The sequence below is a fragment of the Agelaius tricolor genome, unplaced genomic scaffold (assembly GCF_023055355.1).
Source record: "Agelaius tricolor isolate 1412-34295 unplaced genomic scaffold, bAgeTri1.0.p SCAF_3, whole genome shotgun sequence".
Lineage (NCBI taxonomy): Eukaryota > Metazoa > Chordata > Aves > Passeriformes > Icteridae > Agelaius > Agelaius tricolor.
Window position 1 is genome coordinate 21955551 of NW_027269263.1, and position 16002 is coordinate 21971552.

The 16002-nt window shown below is 40.1% G+C and overlaps 1 protein-coding gene across 1 annotated transcript in view; it reads left to right on the forward strand.

Moving 5' to 3' along the window:
• The window catches only part of GUCY2C (guanylate cyclase 2C), a 44488-nt gene that overhangs the window by 4449 nt on the left and 24037 nt on the right, over nucleotides 1–16002 (forward strand). The window contains exons 4-11 of the mRNA XM_071424289.1: nucleotides 363–578; nucleotides 2938–3059; nucleotides 3927–4023; nucleotides 6683–6812; nucleotides 8038–8173; nucleotides 9940–10025; nucleotides 10453–10564; nucleotides 13927–14008. Coding sequence (XP_071280390.1) covers nucleotides 363–578; nucleotides 2938–3059; nucleotides 3927–4023; nucleotides 6683–6812; nucleotides 8038–8173; nucleotides 9940–10025; nucleotides 10453–10564; nucleotides 13927–14008 — 981 coding nt within the window. The remainder of the gene's footprint in view (nucleotides 1–362; nucleotides 579–2937; nucleotides 3060–3926; nucleotides 4024–6682; nucleotides 6813–8037; nucleotides 8174–9939; nucleotides 10026–10452; nucleotides 10565–13926; nucleotides 14009–16002) is intronic.

The following is a 16002-nucleotide window of genomic DNA, read 5'->3' on the forward strand; positions in this document are numbered from 1 at the left end:
ACTGTCCCAATAGGGAGATTAAATCCATCCCATGGGAATGGCATCCAGGTAGCAGAAGCCTGTCTTGAGCCTTTGGACTCCTGTCATAACCCTTGGGGGTGAAATGGTGTGTGGTACCCAAAAGGGTAGGGGTAACTGGGAACAGTGCAAGAAGATGCCTAGAGCAGTTCAACAGGGCTTTTTGGTACCAATACAGGCTTGAAATCTGCTTGTGACCTTGAGGAACCTTCTGGTTCAGGTTCAAATTAACTGTGTTAAACTAACTCAGGGCACAAGAGGAGAGGGAGGTAAGGATGGAAATCGGTAGCTGCCTTGGTGCAACAGCAATCTGTTCAGACTTGTCCTCTTATCTTTTTTTTCAGACTTGAAACAATACTGAGCCTGCCTATGATCTCTGTAGGGAGTTTTGGACTGTCCTGTGACTACAAAGAAAACCTAACCCGCCTTCTGACCCCAGCCAGGAAACTGAACCAATTTTTCTTCCATTTTTGGAGACATTCTAAGCTGCCATTCAAAACCACAACCTGGGAATCTGTCTACATTTACAAGAGAAGTGAAACCTCAGAGGCATGCCTCTGGTAAGATCTGGATCCACCTCTGACCTCTGATAAATGCTGTCTCCACCCTCAGACATGGTTTCTGCAAAGTGTTCTCTCAGTCCTACACTCTGGGAGGTGCCTTACTACTACCAAGGAACAAGAGAAGGAAAAGATGGATTGTAGCTTTTAGCTGTAGGACTTACCTGAATGTTTCTCTCAGTCTGTTTTAAATATTTGCAAGCCTTTGCTTTTCCTTTGGACAACGTAACCCACATTCTGTCTGTGATGAAAATATTTGTTTACAGCCTCCTTAATATAAACAGTGGGACATGAGAGGCTCCTCCACAGGCTCCCCATAGATGCCTTTTTAGGTCAGGGTCTTACTAAGCTCTTAAAATATTTCTCCACATTAATGTCCTCAATATGTAGGTGTTATTTCCAAAATTCAAGCTTTACATTTCTTCAAGCAAAATTACCCCAGTGATTGCAGAGTTTAAGCTATATTCTCACCAGTTTGGAGCAAAGGAGACAGCTTTCATTTTGTGACCTGAAACATCAGGTTGTGCTTGGTTCTCAGAAATGCTGGATTTTCTCCTTGCCTGAAAACAAAGGCTGCTTTTAGACAAATAGACTCTTTAATATACTGGTATTTATAAATACTTTTCTATTATTGAGTCTTATTTAACTTTCAGCTCACGTGAGTGTGTCTATGCTACTTTGATTTTTTTTCCCCAATTTTGGGATATTAAAAGCTGATTTATTAAACAAAATCTAATTTCTCCTACTAATTTTATAAATGTAGCTGAGAAGCAGCAAAGAGTTCATGGCAATAACTATTATATGTATTTCTAATTTATAACCTGAGAGACTTGCAGAATTCTAAGCAAAATTTATGACTGTATTTGCTTCAGATTGATAGAAGCATATACTTAAGGATTATTTTGGATACAGAATTAAAGAGTTTTTTTTCTGAATTAGGAAACCTAAACCCTTATCTCCATTTAACTCTTCTGTAGGTATTTATGGACTTTTATTTTTTCCTTCTTCTTTCTTAGTATAGATAGCAACTTGATCACATGATATAATTGCTATGATTACCTCTCTTTGATGCTTTGAAATATCAGTGCACTTCATTCACCTCTTACTACAGGCCCTACTCCTCCACATTTGCAGCTGTAATTGCCAATGCACTACACACGCTTTAGCTAAATCCCTTTAATTCTGCAGGTTTCATACCTTTCAGTAAAATAATTGCATGGAAGCTATTTCTGACCTTTCCAAGTTTTTCTTATTTCACTTTTTTAAATGCTTCTGGCCAGGACCTTCTTTATGACTTCAGAATTGTTCAAGTCCCTTTATTGTTGAATCAACAACAAAAAAATTAATTTTGTATCTCTGCCCACTTTTCATCCTAATTTAGTTGTAACCATGTATCTCATCCTGCCCTAATAGAAACTGTCAACGTAAAGGTTTTTGAAGTCTTATTTGAAAAGATCCATTTTCTCTAAAGCACAAGTATTACTGTACGAGCTAATTGTTTTTTCCCATATACATATAAAAATAAATGAATACCCACAGTGATAGCAAAATCAGGTTATGTTTCAACTATGCATATGTTTCTGTAATTAGCAGTTAATGATTCTGTTCCTGGAGAAAAAAAGGAAGTAAAAGGTATTTAGTAGCTCATAGGACTGAGATCTCAGTGCTGGTAGATCAAAGGTCATGTAGTTTAAAAACAAAGGGAGTTCTTTTGGTTTCTCCTCTGCATTAACTTTATTTCAGATAGAATATCTCTTCTCAAGAAGCGAGAGTAAAATTGAGGAGCTGACTGTTTTTCCTTAATCTTTTACCAAACATTACTTACTTGCTTTTTTTGCTGAGCTCACTTTTTCCTTCAAGTTTTAAGTGATTCTGTATAGGTTTCTTGTTGCTGCTTTTCTTCCTTTGCTTCTCTCACAGTCAGGGTACATGTGTGATTTTTATCTCAGTTCTTTCTGTAGCTCCTGTTTAGTCCTTTGGACCTTCACATGTGCCTTCTTAGATTACCACTGATGTCTTAAATAGCAGATTGTCCTGGCTCTACCTCCCTGTTAATCTCACTTCCTGCAGTTTCCCATATCCCTGATTTATTTTTTCTTAATTGTTAATGTCTCATTAGATTATTGCAATTTCCAAATTCACCCTTTCTATAACCACGCTCAAATACCTCTGGTAGACTTTCCAAGCATTTCTGCATCTTTCATGCCATGTATTGGTTCTTCCACTTTTATTGCTGCAGAAAAGGTTTCATACCAGCTTATAAACACTCTTGTGTGCTCTGAACAGCCTATCTTGCACATCTTAGGAAAATGTGAGGAGTTAGCAATTTCCTGACAATATCCTTGCTCCTTTGTGCCAGGTACATGAATGCTTTAGATGCTGGAATCACAGAGTTCTCTGAAAAACTCAAGTTCAAGGATATTTTGAGAACTCCAGAGCTGCTTAGAAAAACTGTGAAAAATCCAAACCGGAAGAGCAATGGTAAGGAGGGGTTGAGGCTGCACTGTCCCAGCAAGTGAGTTGCTTTTCCAAGGAACTCAAACCCACCCCTTAGTTAGGTTATAGGGGAAGCCTTTCACCAGAAATGGTGGAAACAAAGATACACCATTTTACATGGATGTAAAGATAAAATGGCACAAAGTTCCTAGATTCCTCTCTTCGTCCTCATAAAATATGGGGGAATGTCCTGGTTCCAAAGAGCTTTTGGGGTACATTATCCCATCTAAGCACAAGCTCTTTTTTGTGAGAGATTCAGAAATCCACGTATCACAATTTCTCTAAGAAGGGCTTTAAATACTACAAGAATATAGATACTGCAAGCTCTCTATCACTCATGTGTTTGCAGCCCTGGTACATTTATGGACCTCATTTTGATATCAAGGGGCACTTCTGGGAATGATTAATCGAAACTAGAAAAATGAATGAATAAATACCTCATCTTCTCCTAAGACCAAGCACCTGTCATCAGCAGGCCAAGTGACTGTGAGAGTAAGCAAGCTAATGGAATCATTACTTGGAGGCTATTTAACCCAGAAATGTTCATATTGAGTAGCTGTTATGGCACCACAACTCCTAATGCTTATTTGAGTGGGATAATGGTAGTGCTCTGGTGCAATCAGACAGAAAATGGTGCAGGTGTTGAAGCACCTTTTACCACTTCCCCTCAGATATTGTGGCTTTACTGCAGAGAGGCTGGAGCTCTGTGCCTGGGCCCCAGTACAGCACAGACAATGTGCCTTAGCCCAGAGTTGCTCTACTGCCTGCTACTCAAACATGGGGGAGCAGGCAAACACCCTCTTCTTGTCTGTAAATCTCACCAATCTCTCTCCATTTTTGCCCATTCTGTAGTGATCATCATGTGTGGCTCTCCAGAGAACGTCAGCTCAGACCTAGGGACGGAGAAGGTGGATAATGACATCGTTATCATCCTGATAGATCTCTTCAAGTAAAGTATCACCTTTGTTTTTCTTCTTTTCTCTGCAATTTGCTGATGGATATAGCTAATGGAAATAGTCTGAGTGGAACTGGTTTGTTGAAGAAATGCTCTTTTACAAAATGTTTTCTATTGCCATCTTTCCTCATGTCTTGCCATTTCTATAACATGCGTAGTGTTTAATTCATGGCACATCCTCTACAAAATCCCTTTTGGTTCATATAATATTTTTCTAAGGCAGCGACAGAGCAGGTAGGTTTAATGCCTTCCTGGGGCTCCTCAGTGCAGGAAACCATGAAAGAAGCACAGAGTCCAAAGTCAGAATGGACGTGAGATATTGTCCATTTGAGATATGGTACATTTTTCATACACTCTGCTCAACCAGACAATTATGTAAATAGACTTACAGTATTTTTCTAGACTCCATTTATTCAATTTTTAAATTATTTATGTGATATAACTGTTCTCCCAGTTTATAACTCTTGCACTTTATAACCATCTCCTCAACATCTCTATAACCACAGAAACATAACTTCTCAGAGAAGCTTCTTAGCATACAACCTTGGTTTTCTATTGTTTAATTTTCTTTTAACATTGCTAATTACAAAACTCTTTATAGAAGATGTCTGACAAAAATTTGCTTTACCAATGGTATCCTCAAAAGCCTTGGCTATATACGAGGACTGAGAACTGATCTCTGGCCCTAAACCTATGTGACACAGCAGAGATTACATTGGTACAACTAAGTGTAGATACCTAAACCAAATGTTTTTTGGGTATAATCCCAGTTGCCATAGCGAGTCACAGTCTGGGAGAAAGTTAATTGCCTGGGGCAGTCTGGTGGGATGGATGGATGGATGGATGGATGGATGAATGCAAGGCAAATGTGTGTGCCCATGCCTTGAAGTTACTTCACTGTTGGTGTAGTAAAAAGATTCCATGAACTTCTAGGGCCAGTGGGACTTCCCAGCTCTTGTGTCTAAAGGTGACCATAACAGGTCAGTTCTAAGAAACTCTGGGTTAATGATTTCAGGGATTTAACCTTTGGTTCCTAAGTGGATCCTGTTCAGGTTTTACCAGGATCTTCTCTATCCTGTACGCTTTCAATTTCACCATATCTATTTTTCAGAAGTGCCTTTAAGAGCTTTTGCATTCCACAATTTTATCCAGGCATTAGAAATTCCCATTTGTTTTTCCTGAGGCAACTGGCCTCAACTCTTTTTCTTTGCAAATGCATAATGGGAACAGTGTATGTGAGTGCTTTACCACTGGTGTTGTAGGTATAGATGTTGCATTACAGTAGGTGAGGGTGATTAGGGGATTCTTTGCTGTGATATGCATCCTGCTGATATACCCAGCTGCCTCAGGCTTTTTTATATGCTGCTCTTCTTAAGCTTTCTACAGACCCCTTATTTTACTGAGTATCTCGAATCACACTATTTTTCTTAAAAAAAGCCCAACAAAATACAGACAGCTGTATTAGATGAAAACTGAAGCTGTAGGAGGGAGAATAGGCAAAGTCCCATGCTTCTCCAGGGGTGAAGTGCCTCTGAAAAAGTAGATTTAAATTTTCTTCAGCTCCGAGTTGTCTGGCAAGCAGGACACAAACACAGTCTTTAAGTCTCCCTCAAGAGAGGTGGGATGCTGGGGGATTATCCAGTCTGGTGGAGATTAATGAGGTTTTCTTTTCAACTGGCTAGTTCAGCCCAAGCTTGGATGGAGAAACATTTTGAAGTTCTTTAGGGTGAAAAGTGCATTGTAAAAGTCAGAAGGTTCAGGGAAAGGCAGGTACAGGGCTGTGGTGTAAGAATCCAATCAGATGGCCAATCAGTACTGACTGACAAAATAAAAGGATGGTCAAACATGAATAATGGGAGAAGGCTCAATTATTTTCTTTCTCTTAATCTAGCCATAGCAATGACAGATGCTGCCAGTTGACACTAATATCTATTCCTAAATTCTTCTTTAACATGTGAATCTGGTGGTGGCCAATTTGTGAAGCACTTCCAGGTGGCCTGTCAAAGTGATGAAACCAAGGATACCTGAAAGCTACAACATATTCTGCTTGTTTTAGCAGAGTTTTCAAGTTGACACAGTTTCCTCTGATTTTCCTATCTCACTGGATTAAACAAATGAATCAATAATCTGCTCTCTGCACCTCTGTGATTGTTTCATTCCCTCCTGTTAAATGCTTTTAGTGCAACTCCTGCTGTGCTCAGTTCTAGCAGGAAATATCAAAATTAGAGGAACAAGCAAAAAGAGTGCAGAAGAGCTCAGAGACAGGCACAGTAACATGAAGAAACTATGATTGTGATATTGTAGATTCCAAAGAGAAACTGAGTTTTAATAAATATAAACTCCACTTGAAAAAAAAAAAGAGGAAATAAGCAGGGTAGAAAACAAACAGTTACAATAATAACCGTAGTTCACAACAACCTTTGAGTGTCAGATTGGGAGATTGCCTTGATACTACCTTTTAATATATTTAGGCACAAAAGCTAGCATCAGGGAATGAATGATATAGAGTTGTGTGCATTATGAAATTTTATTTTTAGAACTACTGTTTTAACCTGTTAAATAACAGAACTGTGGAGAACAAGTGACTGATTATCATGGATACTACTGAGCCTGTTGTTCAGTGTTCATGGGGCTCTTGTGCTTTGCTTTGCAGTAACGTGTACTTCAAGAAGAACATCTCAGCTGATTACATGCACAATGTACTTGTCCTGACTCTGCCACCAGCTAATTACAGCTACAATACTGTAATTAGAGACTATATAGAGATGGAGGACGACATCCTGGTAAGAACACTATTTTATATCTGATTATTGCATTTGGTTCATTCCTGTTCATGTATGAGGAAATGAAAACTAAAAATGCAGCTGTAATCATCCCCTGTCATGCTTCTAAGCTGATATTCCTTTATATTATTGCAGGATGGTATTTTTTTCCTGATGTAATGATGTCAAAATGTAGTATCATAAGGCAAATCTGCAGGATGTCATGTTCCTGCTTTGTGAAGTTCAACTCAAACTTCTAATTTGTTCTGCAAGTGTCTTATTCACGGGGCATGAGGGAGACTTACAGGCACATGCTTTTACCACTCCACATCTGAGTGACTGACACTCTTACATGTAGCTGCAAGGCATCACTCAAGAAAGATCTGTACATGTAATTGAGATGTGAGCATGGAAAGTTCAGAACTAGTAATTGTTGAATAATTTGCGCAGATATGTCTAAGAGATGACAACCATTGCAGTTTCTTTTGAGTGGCTTTCCAGATAAGCTTCAAAAACAGGAAACTTCTTTTTTTCCATCGGAAATAAAGTTTTTTTTTTAATTTCCAGAAAAGCAGAACCTGTGAATATGCTGTATTTGTTTAGTGAAACTGATATTCCTGCCATCTGCCCAGGAAAGGAACCAGCTCCTTCTTGTATAGTTTCTGCATCCCAGGATTTGTGGCTTTGAGCTCCAGCTCTCCAGCAGGCAGCCTGAAGGTTCTGGCTGGATTTACAGGGCTTCTAGATCCCCCAGCCTGGGCTCAATGCTTTTTGGGTGCCAGCTCTATGACAGGCTGCTGGAAATTCTGGCATAGCTCCTTGCCCCTGAGCTGTGGCCACTGGGAAGCCCAAACTTGCTGGCACCACACTGAATTATCTGCACAGAAACTCATATCCAAAGCCAGGGTCTTTGGGACACACTTAGTAAAGCAGAACTGCCAAGAACCTACAGTGTAGGATTTCTTGAATTCTTTGCACCAGGATCAGCATGCCAGACCTTTACCTATTGGCCTCTTTTAAGTTTTCAGCACCTTCCTGTCTTCATACATCAAAAATATATTTTGTTTGCCTTTCTTTTTTGAAATGAGAACGCTCATGTGGCATTGGCCATCTACTCACACAGTGTTCAGCAGATTCTGGTCTTCTCTGCTGGAGTTTCTGCCAAATGGAGCCAATCAAGGTTATTATAGCCTTATGGCGGAAACAGGAACTCTCAAACAGTCATTTTTATTTTCTTTTGTTCCAGATGGAAGATGACTTTCTTGCTGGCTATTTCAATGCAGTGTTGCTGTTTGGACATAGTGTCAAGAAATTTGTCATCTCACAGAGCCCAATGTCACCTTTCAATTTAATCCGTGAATTCCGAAATACCACTTTTGAAGGTAAAAACAGTACTGTCCTTTGCAGGGTTCACTAAATTGATGAGGGGAAAGAAATTTCATTTTAAACACTCTTTTAAACACTTTAGGACAAGTCACTTCTACCCTAAACAAGTCCAAGCCTTTCAATGAGTTTTATTCGCAGACTTTTTTCTTTTTATATAATTTTTACAGTATTTGATGTTCTTTTTTTTTTTTATATAATATTTTCAGTATTTGATGTTCAAAATGACTCTGAAGTCACTTGGCTGAGCTTTAATGAAGTAGTCTCAACCTTTTCCAGTTTACAAAGCCATGTAGGCCTGGGTGCCTGTAGTGTGGGTGTAGGCCAGCTGACAGTGGGTTGGCTCCTCTTAGTCAACTTTCTTGTTCCTCTCACAGGTTGTCTAGCACTGGTGGGCTTTTGTTTTGTAGGCCATGGGCTTAAAATCACAGAATTCAATCATTAGGAAAAGACAGAGGCAAAACTTATACAAAGAAGTGAAAATGTTATCTCTCCGGGAGTATAGTCCCAGTTGTTGCTTCATATCAGAGATCTGTACCAAAACGATGACTCAAAGTTTTGTGTTTATGCCCCACCTACATTCAGCAAATATGTGTGTAGAAGTTTCCCAGATTTTCCTAAGATAGGAAAGGCTGCAGGCTTATCTTTGTTTTAACCATGGTATCTAATACCTGGCAAAATATAGTTTACTAATTCCTTCTGGAGACAGCATCCCTTTCTGAACGTCAGTAAACTTATCTCTTCTGCTTAAGTTTAAAAGTTAAGTTGCACAAACGTTTTTACTCATCCAAAATACAGCACTGTAATGTTCGTCATAATTTATAGGTTTAGTTAAAAAAAATTCTGAAAGTGATAGGTTTTGAACCACCTTCATTCTTTCCTGTGATGGAGTCTGGTACAGTAGGGATTTCATACAATAATTATTTTGATATTAAGAAGGTAGACCATGAAAAAGTTAGCATCAGTTTTTGAGGTGAAAAGGGAGAAGGTAATTGCTGAACTAAAATAATGTTGATACTGAAGTTAGGAGAAATAAAACAAGTCATCATCAAGAGCAGCAAAAGGACAATCTGAAGCTGATAAAAAAAATCCTCTTATAAAAAAAGGGGAAAACAAAGGTGAGACTTTCGGGAGTAGTGGATATTGGCTAAGCTTGTGCTCATGTTGAGGCAACTGACTTATGCAGTCAGGCTGAGTCAAGCTGTGCTGAGGGATTTGGGAAGTTCCACCTTAAAATCCTTGTGATGTGCTACACAGGCAATTTCTCAATGTGCACATTTGCTGATGTACAGAGAGAGGAGGCTAAAGGCAAAAAGAACATGGTAAAAACATTATTATTAGGCTTTCAAAAGAATAAAGGGAATGAAAGTATCCTTGTATTTCTTTTACTGCAGATAGATTCAAACTGCAGGTGGAAACAGACTATTTTGCTTCTCACTTCCAAAATGGTCTCTTCAAGGGAGGTGACTCTGACATTCTTGGTATGCTGAAGAAATCTGACAAATGTATTTTGTTGTAGCTACAGGGAGACTTTCCTCTTCAGTGCTGTCAGTTCAACACTTTTTATTGGATTTTGTAGAGAAAGTGTAGTGTGGTATTAAAAGAAAAGTTAAAAGCACCACACTGAGCTGATACGTATCTAGCACATACCTGAAGAAGAAAAGTATCCTAAGTATCAGAAATCCTTTTCTTTATCCCATCCCTCCTGCCCCATATTTGTGTTTCTGAAAATGCAAGCCCTCTAACGAATTCCTTGTGTCTGCAGGTGTAGTGGGTCCTGTGATTCTGGATGAATTTGGAGACATTGATACCAATCTGACCGTGCTGTACACATCACGGACTGCAAATTATGTACGTATGTGCAGGGTGCAACTGTTCAACCTTATATATGAAAGGAGAAACAGAATGCCCTGTACTGTTGCATAAGAATGATGAAAATAACTGCAGCAGGCGTGGTGGAGTGCCAAGGCATTCTGTGCATGCCAGAAAGGGGTCATGTGAGGTGTGCTGGAGACTGACAGGATTGATGTAATCTGGTGATTCAGTAAGTGAAGTGCAGCTGGTATTTTGTGGGATTGGTAAATTTATTTTCAGAGAGAGGGGAGGAATGAGAAAGAATATGGCAGCCAAGCATATGGCTACACTGAGAAATGCACCACTATAGCAGGAAAATTAATTTGAGTTTGGGCAATGTATTTATTAAGGGTAGTTTGGAGCAAGGGATAAAAGAGGGAGAATACAGCTGCTGACTGCATTTCTTCCCTCCTCCCATCCGCAGTTCAAACCTCTCCTGTATTTCAACACTCAAAGCAATGGCACATGCGCAGCGACTAACAGTCCGGATTTTATTTGGAAGAACCACAAGCTGCCCAGTGATACTCCGGGCACTGGTGAGACACCTATTAAACCTACCACCTACCTCTTTGAAGACAAGTCACACAGTCCTGAGATCCACCTGCTGTGTGATCCAGCATGCTACTTTCACACTGCCCCCAGCCAGTGATGCAAGGAGCTGGGTGCAGAACAGTGTCTTTCCTTCTCCTGCCTCATCCCCACCATGTTCTCTGCCTCCAGTCCAGTTCAAAACCTTTATTTCTGTTTTGGTGCTGATACTAAGTCTCTTGAAAACTCAGTACTGTACCAGTGATTATGGGGAATACCAGGGGGTATTTCAGAAGAAGTCACCCCCAAATGAATAATCTTCACTAGAATATGGTAGTGGTGTGAACTGCTTGAAAGAGTGTCCAGGAAAGGCAGCAGAATTACGGTTATGATGAGTTATCTGACTCTGCATTTCTGTATCTGATGGATCATGGTGGCTTCTTCTTGCTGCTTTATCCTTGTTGCAGGGAGCTGGGGAGAGGACGCAGCACTGTGCAGATTCAGGGGGCTCTGAGAAGAGCTGACTCTGAAGAAAGACCATGGGAAACTAGGTTATGGCTCTATTTACACCCATACTTCAAATCTAAAATCTCAGAAATCACCACCTTCTTTCCTTTTGAGTTTTTGGTGACTCCTGGATAGAATGGATGAAGTCCCTTGTTATTCAGCATAGCAGAGTAGAGCCTCGGCAGTCTGATCAGACTGAGATTATTTCCCCCTTTAAGACTGCTGCCACATGGTGATTGGCAATGGAAGGGCATATGCTTCAGGGTATGATATGCAGAATAAAAATTATTGCAGTGGCAGTAATTGCAAGGGTTAGTGCACAGTAGGTTAGTGTTCACCTGAGTCATTCCATCAGTAAGAATCTAGAGATGCTGCTGTTAGAAGTCTCTGCTAAAGTAGTCCCATTAATTTGCTGTATTGCTTGCCTCCATTAGGGAATAGGCAAAGCATAACTGGAGAGATAAACATCTTCTGCTAACTAAGAGTCCATTCACAATAAGGTGGTAAAATTTAAACATTTTTATTCCTCAGTAAAGTAAATCAGATGCCCTAAAATTAGGCTTTATCCCTCATAAGAGAGGCAGGAGTAGTGGTTTATTGCCAGAGACCCATGGGAGTTACCAGGAGGAGGGAGGCAGCAGCTTTGATAAGACTCAAGTTAGTTCTGGGAAGAGCAGAGGGATTTCAGTGGAGCTTCATTTTTCATCTCTGGTCAAGTCTCTGGTCTCCCTTGGTTTGACTATGAGTGCTGTTTTTTTGCAGAGACAGCAGCACTGCACACATCAGCCACAAGGTCTCCCTGTACCAGCTCCATGAGCTTTGTGCTTTCTGGCTCCTGTCTTCTTGATGTTGCTCCAGTCCCATTCTCATCCATCCCTTGGGCCCCATAACATGCTGTGTTGTCAGTGGATCTGAAATATCCTTCAAATATTCTCTTCAGTATGTCCTTGTTTGAAGCTGCTGCACAAGGGGGAAAGAAAATTGCAGAAAGCCAATGTCTACAAATGTCAGTAGCTTAACATCTAGTGCTTAACTGAAGCCTGACACCGTGGCCAAGCCATACTAAACTTAAAGTGAAACTGCCACCCAAAGGCACTTGATTATTTTGTTTCACATTAAAAAAAAAACAACAAACCTTCCTTCATTGTGATTCTAAATAAATATATCCCCCCCAAAAAAGGAGAATGGTCAAAGTTTAAGTAAGCACTGTGTCTTGCTAAAGCCAGTCAAAACTTTCCATGCTGGAATATCTTTTTTCCTCTGGGTAGGTGAACAGCAGAGACAACCAGAGAGCCCTGCTTCTTCCTAAGCCATAACTGAGAACAGCTGACCCAGTTCTGCTGCCTACCTTCCTCCTACTATTCCGTGAAAAAAACGGGGGCTCATCCATATTTTCCCCTTATTCAGAAAGTTTTAACCCTCATTCTAAACATAGATAAGATCATTCTTCAATAAACAAACGTTTCTGGTTCCAGAGGACCAGTTATAGTCTCCCTCTGCCTCTTGTAAAACTAAGAGCCAGAAGGTGGCAGCAGAACCTCAGGGAAGGGAAATTACGGTCCCACAGCACTTCCTCGGAAAATTGTAATCTGTTTGTGGAAGCTGCATGCCACAATTCACAAACCTGAAGTTTCAGACAATTTTCATGCAAAATTATTTTGCCCATTCTCATTTATCTCTCATTTTATAGTGGTGACTTAACTTGTGGAGGAGAACGATAGTACTGATGGTTTTCATCATCAGAGAGCATCAGATTAATACTAAATTACCGTGAGGCCCTTAGACATACTGAAGAGGCCCTGATGAACATACTGAAAGAAAGTGGGGAGATGTGATACCCAGAACAAGAAAAATCAAAATAGAAATCTGGCTCCAAAATCTAGAGGAGTTCATAAACAGAATCCTATGTCAGATACAGACACAAAAATTGGTATGTTGAAAATCCTTCCTCAATTGCTGCTTGATTCTGAAGGCAGCTAGTGTGTGTACATTTGGTTTTTATTTCTTTACTAATTTTGATTTTTTTTTTCTGTGTCCCTTCATTTCTGTTCCTGGGCACAGACGGAAGTGTATTAGCGTCAGTAAGGCTGAATATTTCAGCTCTTTTACTGTCCTTAATCAACATGGCAATCTGCAAAACTGGATTCTTCTCTGCCTTTTTTGCCTGAGACATTTGCTCAGTAAAGTAGGTTCACTCTAGTCATGTGACCACCAGCTGAAGCTCTGTGACAATGGCCTGTTATTCTTCAAATGAAGTTGGTGGCCACCAGCTTTCCTTCCCAGTACCCCCAAGTTCCAAGAACAGACATGAGAGAGGCTTCAGTTTGCTTTTCCACAGTAAGACAATCATTAAAACCTTATTCAGTTCTCAGCCTTTTTCATCCTGTGTACCTGCTCAGGATTAGAACCCTTGTGGGCTCTGTAGGTTTGGGATCTAAAAGTCCTCAGATGCCTGAACAACATGATTTTCAAACTATTTGGCTCCTAGCAGCTTCCAAGGGTACTTTACTGGCTTTGTGCTGCCACCAGATTAATTTCCCTCTACAGGATATTAATTTCCTACTGAAGAGTACAGTCCACACAGTAGCACCATTGCCTGGGTGTGCCCACAGATTGCCCATTCCTCAGGTGGGGATGTAAGACTGCACTGCTCTGGGTCATGCTTCATCCCACATTGAAAGAGGCAAGTGTCATTCCAAGGCAGTGCTGGACTTTACCAAAGCCTCTCAATTTGGATGTGACCAAAAAAGTATCCTTGGTCAGCTACTGTGATTTCCATGTGTGTATGAGGGTAATTTCTTAAATACAATATTGTTTTTCAGCATCCTCCATGAAGTTATCTTTCATTTTTTCTTTTCTGCAGGCCCACACATCTTGACTATTGCTGTCTTTACGCTCACGGGAATTGTGATTCTAGTTCTCATCATCTCTTTGCTGATTCTAAGGTACCAACCCCTTTGGCTTTCTGTTTGTTTGTCCTTGAACAGTTTTCCCACTAGGACAATGCCTTTGATCCCTCCTTGAAGAGCCATTCATTAGCTTACCTTGCAGACCTGTGTGGTTGTCCCTAGTGTGAGCTCTGGTATATGCCAAGTAGTGCTTGCATCCATGGTGTTGTTATGACAGGTTAATAATCAAGGGAGAAGATGCAGCAAGGTTCAATGTTCTTGCATCTGCTAAAAAGCTCTGATTCCTATACATACACAGAAATATAAGTCTCACACCAATCTTCAGAATTTTTCCACTTTAATACCTGTTGCAGTGTGAAGCAATATCCTGTTTCACCTTTCCCAGTCCCTCAGGTGTCCCTTCCCCTCCCCCTTGCCCCCTTGCTAAGTGCTGTCCGTCAATCTTAACATTCCAGCAAGGGCGTGGTCTGGTTGGTGCAGTTCAAAAGATGCTTCCCAGCCCTGGGGTCATTGACCCATCTAGGTGTCATTGTCCCCTGAGACTGCCCCCCTCCCACCTGGTTGGTGGCTCACCTACCCCTTCCCCTCCCCCTTTCCCTGGGTTTAAAAAGACACGGGACCATGCAGTCGGGATTCTGTTGGAGCTGTTACCAAGATTCAGAGATCTGTGACCATGGAATAAAACTCTGGATTAACCCTCCGGCAGAATCCGTCTCCTTTTCCTCTTCACCTCACCTAAAGCCTTTCCATTAGAGGTAAAAACTGAATTCCTGCTTGCCTGGACTTGTTCCAAGTGCCAGCTGCAACATACAGCCAGCCAGGGGTGTCTCTGAAGTGAAAACACCACAGCTGCCGCCTCTGGTCAAGCAGCAAGGGCCAGAAGAGCCCAGGCACGTTCCACCTGGTAATATTGGGATCTTATTCCAATGACCCATCTTTGGCTTTCTTCTTTCTTCACTTATATTTCTTTAATGTATTGGTGACATAAAAGCTCAATCTAGAAGGTGGTGTTTCTCTTGAGACACTGTAGGAGTCAGAACACCATGAGGTTTTGGTGTTTTCATTGCATGGATCCATTCCTTCAACTCAGTCAACACCCTGCATACAAATTTTTTTAACAGCTTGGAATTTCATGCAGCATTATCATTATGGAAAAAGCAGAAATAGAAATAATTGATGCCTCCTTTTGATGGAAGAAATCCCACCACAGTTCCAAAGTATAGGATTTTCTTTAATCTTTAAAAAAATTTTCTTACCTGTGCCTCTCTTTTCAATCTGTATTTTTGTTATGTATCGGAGAACTTCAGAAAAAAACCAAGAAAATCAGATCTTAAGAAAAGTTTATTAGAAACAAATGCCATTCAGGCTCTCTTATTTTGAGTAGACCAATCTGTGTTGCTAACTAAAACAAGGGAAAAATCAAAGATAAAGATACACAACTCTTATACATCCAGTTGTACTCAAGATATGTAGGAGCTAATCATCGCCACATCTAAGCACTCACATACAGACAGTAAAGTTTGCAATGCCTATGAAAATTAATAAACAAAAGCAGGGACTTGTAAAATATATTATACTCCTCCATATTTGCAGATGCATAAAATCTAAATATTCTGTTTAGATTATTAGATTATTATTGTATACATATCTTTGTGATATTCCCAAGCATCAAATATAGAAGAGATTTCTGAGACTTTTTTAGAGTAAAACTTGCACTTTTAGTGTCAAAACAAAAGTAAACTTCTGAAATATAATTGCTACTGAAGATTGTCCCCTAACAAGCAAAGAAGAGAAATTCCTACGAAAATCAACAAAATGCCTCATTATTTGTTCTTTATCTCCTAAGTTTCTAGCACACTTGAACTATTCCACAGCTACCTGTGAAGTTCTGACTGCAAAGTAAAAAGTGTAAGTCCTGAAAAACATGTAACTAAATATTAGGTCTAGTAGGTTTTAATTCAGTTTGATATGTTCTTAATAACCAGCTGATACCAGTTTGAACTCTAGCGCATCCTAATGACACATAGACA